The sequence below is a fragment of the Orbicella faveolata genome, unplaced genomic scaffold, assembly GCF_042242905.1.
Source record: "Orbicella faveolata isolate gen_17 unplaced genomic scaffold, um_ofav_v1 contig_26, whole genome shotgun sequence".
In the NCBI taxonomy this organism is placed as follows: Eukaryota; Metazoa; Cnidaria; class Anthozoa; order Scleractinia; family Merulinidae; genus Orbicella; species Orbicella faveolata.
This window is the reverse complement of record NW_028301554.1, coordinates 20487672-20499424: the sequence shown is the minus strand read 5'-3', so window position 1 is coordinate 20499424 and position 11753 is coordinate 20487672. Positions and strand designations below refer to the sequence as shown.

Sequence of the window (11753 nt, the reverse complement as noted above, 5' to 3'; positions counted from 1 at the left end):
ACTTACTGATATGAATTTTATGGAAGCAATTGAATATGGGCTATCCAACTTATTTCGAGTCTTTGAAAGAAGGACAGGGAAAAGCAGTGGAAGGCTATCTATCCGCCCAATACGTGTTTGTTTACTTACGGACGCGATCTGAGCTCCTGCGTGATCCGATTAAGTTTGGACCTCTCCAAGAAGAACAGGGCCGTTCTTGCGGTTTGCGAATGACCAAGTTTCTTCTCTACAAAGCAAGGGCATCGCAGCAAATTTGCATCGGCCGTTTTAACGACTTTACCGTGTTGAAAGCACTCGTCGATCGATGAAGGACTTTTGGGAACAGCGCTTTTATTCTCTGCCGTTCGTTGCGACTTCGATTCTCAATGTTATTTAATTAAGAGAGCTTTACAGAATAAAAGTTCTCCCCGACTAATTCCGTCTTCTTTAGTTAATTCGGATTCTTGTCGGTACAAGCTAGATCTACATAAGTTCATAGCATTTGTTTGGGAGCTCTCTGGTCGACTAAAATAATTCCAGATCGGTTTAAACACGGTTTTGTCTTTTCAGGAGGCGTTAATCAATGGAACAGCTTTTGCCGTTTGTCTGCTGGCTACATACTGCACTGTACACAAATAAACTCATTTGAGTCAGGGAACAGTACTCGTAAACGTTTTGATGGAAATCATTTTCTGCTTTCGCGACGATCGCGCGCGGAGCACATGAAAAGTGAGAAATGTCAATCATGTATTTCGCGCCAAAAATTTACGCTCTGATTCACATTCCTGCAAGTGAAACAAGTCGGCCTCTCGCGACTTACGTGGCTCGCGCCCGCCCTCGCGACTTCGTCGCATTACCGCTTCACCCGAGGGAGATAAATAAGTCAAGGATTAAGAAAAGGTCGACTTGTGGCAAGTTTATGCTTTGTACACCTAGTTATAAAAAATGCTAAAAGTTTTCGAATCCAGGTTGAGTCAACATACTTACACGACCAATAAATCTTTTTTTTCAGTTAACAACGTAAATGATAGTCAAAATCTTTTATATTACTTAGAACCTACTCGAGTGACTCTTGTCAAACAGAATCAAGCCATTCTTTGCATAGAAGGAGAAGAAAAATGAAAATTGAGTCAGGTGACAAACATGCACTTCCAGAAGTTTCATCGAGCGGTTCACGTGACTCCAAGGCTCTGGACAAGTCAGGGCTGCGTCAAACCTAGAATGAAAGAAGAAACGATGAATCAACTTGTACTGAGCTTACATAACACTGAGAAAAATTTTGCTGGTTTTTGGATTGTATGGCTTTTGATGCCAATTTCTCCTTTTTCTTCTTCTTTGCAACGCGTCAAGCTCTAAAGTTCCGAAACCGATATGAGTAGGTCGCTTTGTCGCCCATACTTAGCTAACTTGGAGGTAAAAACCAGCAGCTTTCGCCCCTTAGTTCTCAATCGAATTCTGGATTAAACCGAGTAGCATACACAGCAACGACAGCGCCTCAAAATTTTATAACGAATGGCGCGGTTTGTGTTAACGCAAAATTGTGTGAAATTTCAGCTTGTAGAAGCTTCGATTATAGCGCTCAGTTCAAAGCAGCAGGAAAAAAAGATATTTACCAAGTCTCGTTATCCGGATCCCACAAATACAGCACAGGGTCTATGTCTTCCTTGGTAACTTCTTTACTGACGTGCTCTTTGTTCGCTTCAATCAAGTTATTGACGTCATAGAACATAGAGAGTTTGATTGGCTTAACAAACTTAAATCCCTCTTGTACAGTGTTGGTCTGAGGATCCAAGGCCTTGATGACAAAACTGTAGTTACCAAGCATGAATTGCTGTTGGGTTGTAAAAGTAAAATACCTTCATTAAAGGTACAATTTACAGGTTGTATGGGGAAACAGTAACAATGAGCCTCTGAAGCCGAAAAAAGGTGCAATTTGCTGCCTTGTGATTGATAAAAAAAGTAACAGAAAATTTAAAATTCCGTTTGTTTTTTCCCTGGGCAAGATCACTTGCATTCGTTTTATTGGGTCGAGATTGGAAACCATGCCCACCGTTACGAAATTCAATATGTGATGTTCTTGAATCTGCTTATAGGAGAACGATAAATTGGTGCGCAGATTGCGAATTATTATGCCTTCAAGTCAAAGGAAACCTCGATATAACATCAAAACTTTAGGCTCGAGAACCAATGATGAATGAAGAGAAGTGAGACCGAGGGAAAACTGATTAATATCAATATACATATTCTTCCTACTGGTACATAATACGTTTGTCCAACTAATCGTTGGAACAATTGCTCTTTCTTAAGTGTTACTTTGTCAGATCAGTTGGTTTGTTCTCATAACCTGCAACTTGACTTTGTGTTGATATGGGAGAAGAAATTCCACGTGGATCATCGTAAACAATTCGTTTAAACGAAATAAAAAACAAGATCATCCTCACACGGGCAAAATGTACCATTTTCGTTGCCCCTTAAACTCGGTTTGCCTTAATGTAAAATATAAACGTCCTAGTGAAAAAGGGTGTCAAACGAACCTTTGGTTTTGTCTTGGAAGGATTACTGACAGGACCCTCCTCGGTTTTGTTTTCGTCTAACGCTTTTTCATCCAAGCTATAACATCGCAATTTCACTTCATCCTCAACAGCTCCTTTAGGGACATCCAGTGTTCCGTACGTCTGCCCAACGCCTCCATCCTTGCGTGTTCCATTGTCGTTCACGTTAACAGTATCGAAGAAAAACGACGCTTTTGATGAATTGTCAAAGACATACTCGGACTTCCCGACAACAATTCCGTCGGAGGATAGCCAATCCGACAGTAAACCAGCCCCATTTATTGCTCGTACGGTTGCGAAGTATTTTTTTCCTTTTTCTAGTGCCCCTTCCTTTACCTTAGCACGCCATATAGTCGTATTGATAACCTCTTCAAAGTCTGATACGTCGACCAGACCAGGTCCACTTCCCCACGCCACCTCATATGACGTCACACCACTGTCTGGATCGCTCCCAGAAAAGTAGGCAAAAATAATGTCAACAAACACCTGTCAAAAACGAGAGATGAATCTTTATGGTACGGCATGTAATTGAATTTATGATCAGGGTTGATCGTGCACGCGTCCGTAGAGATCTTGCGTACCTCGTAAAAGGGGAACGGAGAGGAAAAGTACAGTATTCATTTAGTCCGTCTTAACACTTAAGTTTCGAGGAACATGTTTCAACAACCTCCACTGGCTTCGGCAGTTAGGAGAAAAAGATACAACGTACGATATGAATTATGACCTATGTAGACGGAGAGTAAACTTAGTAGAGGTTGTCGAAACATAACTTTCCTCGAAACTTAAAGGGTTTTTTTTCTAAAAATAGTTACGTGCAGAAGAAATTCCACATCTAAATGCTGCTTGAGGCACAGGACTACCCACGCTTTTATACCTGATAGTCCATGTCTGGTCCCATGACTCCATCTCTCACATATGTCATGACAGGCGGTGTAGTATCTATGATAACACCATCACTGTGAGCAGCTGAACACATTCGGGCTCCATTGCAGGCAATAACTGTGATGTAATAGGAATCTCCATGTTTCAAACTAAGTCCATAGTGACTTCCATTTGGCCTCATACCTGTGCTCTCGCATACCCGAATGTCGTCTGTCATTGGCTTCCTGCCCACACACCAGAAATACTCTACAATGTCGCTCTCATTATCCAGAAAATCAATCCACCTGGCATGGACCTCTCGCGTGTTATTCGTAAACTTCACATCCGTGGCCTCAAAATTACGAGTAGAACACTGGCTGTTTTCCCCAAATGTTGAGTTATCGGAGCAATTCACGTTTTGGTCACTGCCAAGTCCATCGTATATCACTCCAGGCACGGGAGCTGTCGAGTCGATCACAAATGATCCTGATAACGAGCTCGTTGATTTACCAGCTCGGGTGGTTTCGAGTAGTTCGACAGTGTAGACGTGCTCGGATCCAGCGACGAACAACGATCCATTTGATAACTGAACATTGATTCCATTTGTTGTGTTGCTCAAATGTAAGGTCGAAACACAAGATGTGTCATCGCAGATACCTGACTTGAAACTGGAGGACTCATTAATTTGAGGCGAGAAGCAAATCCTCCCCTCGCAAACTGAACAAGTTTCCGAAAAGCCTCCAAATGATTTCCTTCCTTCCTCACAAGGTTGACAAGATATGGGACGTAAGCTCCGGACGTTATAAACTCTGGTACGGAAGTGGTTTGGTGGACAGTATGTTGCCATAAAAACTCTTCCGGTGCTTGACCATTGACGAGTGTTAGGCCACGTAAGGACGTCAGGTATCCCGAATAAGATAGTGTTTCCTTTGAAGGACACAGATGTTCGAGTCTCCATGCCATCAACTCGTAACGCGCTTCCTCTGGCAAGTACTGATCCTAGATTGACACATTCAGTAATTTCTTTCCTCACGTCGGGATCTTTAGAGTAAATTCCTTGGAAGCCAAGCAGTTGGACTCCTTCACCACCATTTAATGCTTCAATTCCGAGGGCAACAATAAATCCTTCCCCTCGAGTGTTTACATCAAGATTCCCACTCAGTTCATCAATATCTCTCCCAGCCTTGTACTCACACACATCATGATAAGAATTTGAAGAGATGTTAATCTGAAACACTTTTAGTAATCGAGATGTCTCGGACAATACCACAAGAGCGTCCGTGTCAGTAAGGTGTAAAGACAGAGGTGCCATTTGGTTTACAGAGTCGGCTAGACATATTGTTTTACGGACTACAAGGGCCGGTAGTGAGTATATAAACACGCAGCAGTTTTTCCCATGTCCAGCCGAAATCGCCAGAGTACGGTCGTTCAAAGATATTGAGTGTCCAAAGTTTGGATCGTTCAAATCCTCGCCAATTACCTGAGTAAACTTCCATTTTCCAGAATCCTCTCGAAAAACGGCAACAACGCTGTTGTTGGAGGTTAAATTCGTTCCAGTCACTGCAATTACGTTCTGACTGAGGGCAAATGCTTGTCCAAGGTTATCTGCCCATGCTTCATCATCAGAGCAGTCTGACGCTGAAACGCTTTTACATTTTCCAACCACGATGGCCTCGCTTAATATGCTTTCACCAGGCTCACCAGCAGTAAGGTTATAGAGATAGAGTTTACCATTCAATAGAAAGCCTGTTCTGTTTTCACTGGAAGATATCTTTACACTTGCATTAGGATCAGAGTGGTCATCAAGCACAATAGAGTAACTTGCAGTTTGATTCTTCAGAGGCTGTAGAACCACTTTACCTTTACATCCAATAGCTACAACGTCATTTTGCAAAACCGCAACGGAAACTCCATAGTCTTCGATTGGTAAAGTTGACTTGAAGTGTGTGTCACTTAAGGCAGATAGTGCATTGTTAGGCGTTCTTGCACAGCACGCACCTTCCGCGTCCGCAAAACCAGGGATTGCCTTCATTGTTGTGGACTGGGATGTCATGTTTGTGTCATTATTTCCACTTGTCACTCTTTTAACGATTATTTTAAATTCGGCAGTTGGGCTAAACATATTGTGTTCGAGTAAAAACTTTGTTCTGTCAAATGTTTGGTTTGAGGCATCACTGTTAACGGTGAGTTCTAACTCCGCTGGAGAAGAGATGAAGGTCACATCGGTATCTACTGTACTCTCGCTGACTGGTGGAATCCTCAGGTTTGGTAACCAGCGTAAGTGTTCATTTTCAGCGGCTTTGTCGCGGATTGCAAGACCACGGGTTGGTGGAGGACTCGGTTCCATTTTTAACCCATCGCTGCAGGCCTCGGAGTAGATTCCTCCCTTGTTCCACACCCTCACAATGCCACGGTAACGTTCCCACGGATGAAAGGTTCTTCTTATTGTTACGTTGCGTTGCCACGGCAACACGTCCATGAAGGGTTGCTCAAGAGACTCTCCATTCCAAGACGTATCCTGAAGAATTCGTGGTACAGAAAGATTAGAGGAGAGTTTCGTGACTGCTACCTGAACACGCAGGCGTGAAATTTCGTCAAGATAACTGCCAATAACGTTCCACCTCAGTGTCAAACTTTGCAAATTGGCCTTCCAGTCGATATCTGTGAAATTGCTTGTGTTAAAGCTTGAAATGTCAATCACTTCGGCCAGCTTCGGTGCTATAGTAATTATTGTGCATGGATCTGATACTATTCGCCTTCTTAGTTTCGCTCCGTTCTCGGCATACACGGTGGAAAATAGTTTTGTTCCTAGGCGAAGTCTGTTGACAATAGCTGCGCCTCGCGTTCTCATTCCCACCGACCTCACAGACACCACGTCACAGGAAGCCTTTGCTGTTCCAACACACCAGTCATACTTCACCATTCCACTCTCTTGGTCTTCATATTCTTCCCAACGGGATGTTAAGTATTCTTCGGAGCAAATGAAAGTGATGGGAGAGCTAGTTTGATTCTCTTTTAATGATTTGAGATTTGAGATGGAAACATTTACATTTGTTAGGGTTGAATTTGAACGTGTCAAAGAAGACAAATAGTCATCATTCTTTGGAGTCGGTAGGGTCAAATCGATCAATACTCCATCACTTGTCATCTCCGTTGACTGTCCAATTCTATTTGTACCACGAACGATAGCGTAGTAAGTTTTGTCATGCGTAAGGTTAAGGCCATCGATTGTGTAGCTTCTGTTCAATTGTACGTCAACGAAGGTGGTGACAGTACAGTTTTGGAGAGCAGAAGTCAGACAAATTTCATATTTAACGATGCCACTCTCGAAGTCCATGAAAGGAGTCCAACTGCAAGAATTAATGAGTAAATATAATTAAATATAATTGTTTTAACTAGTAGAAGCAACTTCTTTTAGATGATCACTTTATTGCTCTCCCAGGGTTGAAAAAATAACAAACAATTCAAGCTAATTTATAGACAAGTAGAACTGGAGCAGGAGTTATCATCAGAGTGAAGTGAAAAGTGCTCATCAGCCAAACGTTTTCTAAATCTGATCTGATGTTAGTGTAACCGTGATGTATTTGGCGGTAAGACTCGTGTAAAGTTTGTCCGCAGTGACTGTTCAGTCCTTGTAAATTTCGATCTGCGTATTGATAGTCAGTTAAGTCATTCTATTTGAGGTCTGATCGTCCGTTTAGGTTGGGAATAAGTCGATAGTTGCTGACATCTAGTGGGAGGCGTTTATGCCAAGTTTGTGTACCCACTTCCTGGAGTCAGTCGTTGAACAAAGTTTTAAGTTTAGGTTAATCTTTGATCAGAGTCTGAGTCAATGCTGTGGTTTGTAGGTTGATAATGTTCTGCTATGTGATCATGAATTGACATTGCTATTTCCCTTCGCTCGTTTGTGTTTTCAGGTAGTCTCGTGTACTCCCTATCTGTTTTTATTGGTTAGTAAATTACGAAACGTGTTATGTGGGCTGTAGGATCCGCGCGCTGGTCTAGAAAGTGTCATCTATTTTGACCTTTTCTAGATATCACAAAACTTTGAAAACAGTATTCTGTCGGGGATTCTCCATACTTACACACGGACGCTATTAACTACACTCGCATTCATACGATTACTTATGCTAATTAGAGCAAAATACAGCAGTTTATATGACAATTCCGTTCGAGGAAATTGCAATGGTTTTTGATTAAGGGACTAAACGTGCTGGTGATCGGTTCTGAAACTATTACCGATTCCTTGCTGAATTGTGCTCCATTCATTCAAATCACTATCACACATATTATGTTACCTTACGACCACTTTGGCAGAATCTGACTGATAGCTGACGTGCATGTTTCTAGCACCAATCCATACTTTGCCTTCCGTCGGAGGAGTAAAATCGACCGTGAATCCATCAGAGAATGCTTCCACTGTAATACCGGCGTAGTTTTTGGCCCTTACGATAAACCTGTATTGCTCGCCACTCTCAAGATCCAAACCTGCGGGAAACAAAGTCTTTTTTATTGGAAGTACGTTTAACTACGACTTGCATTTCAAATTTGAGCAGAAAAATGTGCACAATAACAGTCACAAAGCTGAATAGAGGATGATTTGGCAATCACGCTGAAGGTTAAATCAAAGCCGGTTACTCGTCATCAGTTTAATCTCACCTGTTATTGTCACATTAGTGACTTGTCCCACTGCAGTGAAGGTTTGAGGACAGGAAGACAGGTTTCTAGCATCACATAAAGCGACTTCGTAAGACTCGATACCAGATTCCAAGTCCAGAAAATCTAACCAACGTGCAGTGATATCATCTTCACTATTCACATAATCTACATCTGACACCATTCCATCTATCACACTACCGGAAATGGGAGGGCTTTCATCGACTATCACTCCATCTGACGTTAGTGATGTTGTTACACCTGCTCCGTTGGTTGCTTTGACCGTGACATAATGGCGCTGGCCATTTGCGATCGCCTTGTTAAGCACATAACGGACAAAGGTGCCATTATGATCAATTTGCGTTTCATTCACGAGATCACAAGTGCCTAAAGACAAACCCGCACACCAAGTGACTTTAATGACTCCACTTTCAAGGTCTTCAAAGGCACTCCAGTAAGCTGTAATGAGGGTTCTGCTCTGTTGAACATCAATGTCCTCGCCTTCTTTATTTCCATCTATTATTGTACCACCATTGGTAGGTCCTAAAAATATGGAAAACAAACTTAATGTAAACGTAGTTCTAAGACCTAAAAATCTCTTCACCGGAGGGCAAATAAAGTTCAATATTGACCAGGGACGACATCTTGGCCCTCAATGATCTTCGTCTAAGATGATCCGGTAATATACTCCACCGGAAGTTCACTTTAAACGGACTCTGTTTCTATTATCTCAGTGTTTGTATGCATGATTGGTCAAATAAAGTCACCTTAATCTTAAACTATTTAACTCAATGCCAGCAGTACATATCACAACCTGAAAAGGAAGCATCGTTAATTTACCCGTCCTCGGATCTCTTAATGAGGTAGTCCAAGCAAGAGTATATTTAACATGGTTACTTATTTTTTCCAAGCAGTAACAACACCTCGGTGCAGTGGAAATGGACTGGAATACATTTAGTAGCTGCCCAATAAAAAAAGAATCACGAATATCGATTTGTACCTGTCTTGTCGACAACAATCCCGTCAGACGTTTTCACTTCACTTGCTAAGCCTGCTCCGTTTTCCGCCTTAACAGAAACAAAGTACGTTTCTCCTTGAATGAGCGGTAAATCTTGGAAAGTGAAAGTAGTGGAGTTACTCATGTCAGTAAAGTTCTTGATGTTACAATCTCCTGGCTGTGTTCCAACACAAACGTAGGAAGTACGAACACTGCTCTCTTTGTCCCAGAAGCCATTCCACTGAACTGCAATTTGGGACTGTGTGAAATGCTCTGCAGCCTCCTTCACGATTGGGTTTGTGCTCTCAAGGAAATTTATCTCACCCATGAAGGGAGGCGTTGAGTCAAGCACGAAGCCATCTGAATAGAGTTCTGCGAACAGGCCAACGTTGTTTTCCACCCGAATTTTCGTCACATACCTTAGTCCTTCTTTGAATTCCAGGTCAGCCACACAGATAAATGTTTGGTTTCCTACGTCTAAATTATACAGTACACATTCACGAGTGTCCGTTTCAGAGCAGACGGAGACCTCGCTTTTGAGCACACCACTCTCAGAATCTATGCTATCCCAACTAACACAGTACCTGTCTTTAGCTGTGAGGTATTCAATCTTTTTATCACCTAGGCCAACCTGCAAGTCCAGAACCTATCCGAATAAAGCGTATATATAATTTAATCAAATGAAAGAAACGTTTCTATTTACACAACATTAGCGTATATTAAAGCAATTGTTGCAACTCCGAAACGTTTTGCTCGATTCTATATTTAATTTCTTATGCACCCCAAATCGTAGAAAACAAATTCAATATACATGTAATGTTAAGTACATCATATTTTAGTAAAAATTGCAGTGCAAACCCAGGGTAGTGCGGTGATCTATTTGAAGAAAGTTTGAGCAAGTTGTCTAAAGGACGTTTGTCTACTACATCATTCATACGCAACTAAGCCGCTTTTTGTTTAAAAAGGGTAACAAAACTTTTTGAGTATCAAAGGGTTAAACTGGATCCTAAACGTGCCGAAAGAAATATAAAGATAGCGATGTGAAAAGGAAGTGGACTACAGTGGGCTCACCTTTGAGAGAATCGGTGGAGTGTCGTCAACTCTAAATCCGTCCGAGGATACTGTTGTATATTGGCCTGCGTTGTTCCAGGTGCTGACAGTAACAAATATTGATATTCCTCCAGGTAGTGGTGGCAGAATCTGTTGACTGGCACTGGTGCGATCGCCAACGCTGGTTTCGGATATGATATCGCAGATACCCTTTCCTGTGCCAGCACACCAAGTATAGCCTCTAACATCTGATTCTTCATCCTGGAACTCATCCCAGTTGGCAGAAATGACCGTGTCAGCTGCTTGGTAATCAATGTCCAGGAGTGTCTGACCATCTCTTACCTTTCCTCCTAAAGGTGACGTACTGTCAACTCTGACACCATTAGAGGTTGCCGTTGTGCTGTAACCGGACTCACTCGTTGCACGTACGGTAACAAAGTACCTTTCATTGTGCTTTAAGCTTAATCCTGTTATGGACCCTTTAAAGTCCATGCCAAGACTTACAAATCCACTCACATCACATGTCCCTGCTTCTGTTCCTGCACACATCTCGTAGTCAACAATGCGGCTATTAGCACATTGGAACGGGGACCAGTTGGCTGAGAGTCGAGTAGTAGAGCTTTGAAATTCTCTATCTGTCTGTCGCTCCAATCCATCGTACACAGTCCCCGGAGATGGGTTAGCTCCATCCAGCATAAACTGGTAGGAAGTAGCTTCACTGAATAAGCCAACCTTATTAAACGCACGGACAATTATGACATACGATATGCCATACTTGATACCAAAAGCGTCAATATTTGTAGAAGTATTAAGGCCAACGTTCACATATTCATTAATACATTTGTCTGTTTCGCTCGTTTGACAAATGGCCCATTCAAAATGGCTTAAACGACTCTCGTTATCCACAAACCCACTCCATTTAGCTGTAATTGAATCTCTTTTTTTAAAATAGGTGGTTTCTGCAGTTTTTCTTAAGGTCACATTTCCAACTGACGGAGGGGTGGTATCAATTAAAAGCGGTCGGGCGACGACCGTGGAAGTAATTCCAGCACCATTTGTCACAACAAGCATCACATACACTACAGTACCAGAGGCTAGCGGCGGAGACATGTAATGCTTTACCGAAGTATCTTCCGGATCAACTGAGGTCAGCGAGACGATATCACAGGAGTTGTTCTTTGTTCCCGCGCACCATTTAACGGACCAAATTCTGCTTTCCGTGTCATAGGGCTTATTCCAATAGAATTCTAAATATCTACCATCATTTTGAATGATGAACTGGGGCACGCTATCTTCTTCATTTTCAACACTGTGGTAAACCCCTTCCATTGTAGGTGGCGAGATGTCGACGGTTATACCATCAGAGTAGATTGCATCTTTAAGACCAGCACCATTGGTTGCCTCGACTGTAAAAAAATACTGTAAGCCTTCTTGAAGATTAACCCAGTGATAAGCGCTTGTTCGAAGGTCAACAGATGTCATGTTTTTTACTTCACAGGTTCCTGAAAAATAACACAAAACTTAAATATTCTATGTATATACTCCAACTCCTAACAAAGAAGTCAAACATAAACAGCTGCATCGGTACGTTGTAAATGGAATGGCTCGTCCAAGCATAACTTTGGGATGACCAGGACTTAAAAAAAGAGGTGCACCAA

General features: G+C 42.1%; 1 protein-coding gene across 1 annotated transcript in view; it reads right to left on the bottom strand.

Annotated features, from left to right (window-relative positions):
- Positions 1 to 11753, bottom strand: part of LOC110066689 (uncharacterized) — a 68506-nt gene that overhangs the window by 4493 nt on the left and 52260 nt on the right. The window contains exons 4-11 of the mRNA XM_020773929.2: positions 10117 to 11597; positions 9049 to 9691; positions 8052 to 8591; positions 7691 to 7880; positions 3406 to 6742; positions 2514 to 3017; positions 1593 to 1810; positions 1041 to 1195 (exon numbers count right to left, since the gene is read on the bottom strand). Of these exons, the coding sequence (XP_020629588.2) occupies positions 1041 to 1195; positions 1593 to 1810; positions 2514 to 3017; positions 3406 to 6742; positions 7691 to 7880; positions 8052 to 8591; positions 9049 to 9691; positions 10117 to 11597 (7068 nt within the window). The remainder of the gene's footprint in view (positions 1 to 1040; positions 1196 to 1592; positions 1811 to 2513; positions 3018 to 3405; positions 6743 to 7690; positions 7881 to 8051; positions 8592 to 9048; positions 9692 to 10116; positions 11598 to 11753) is intronic.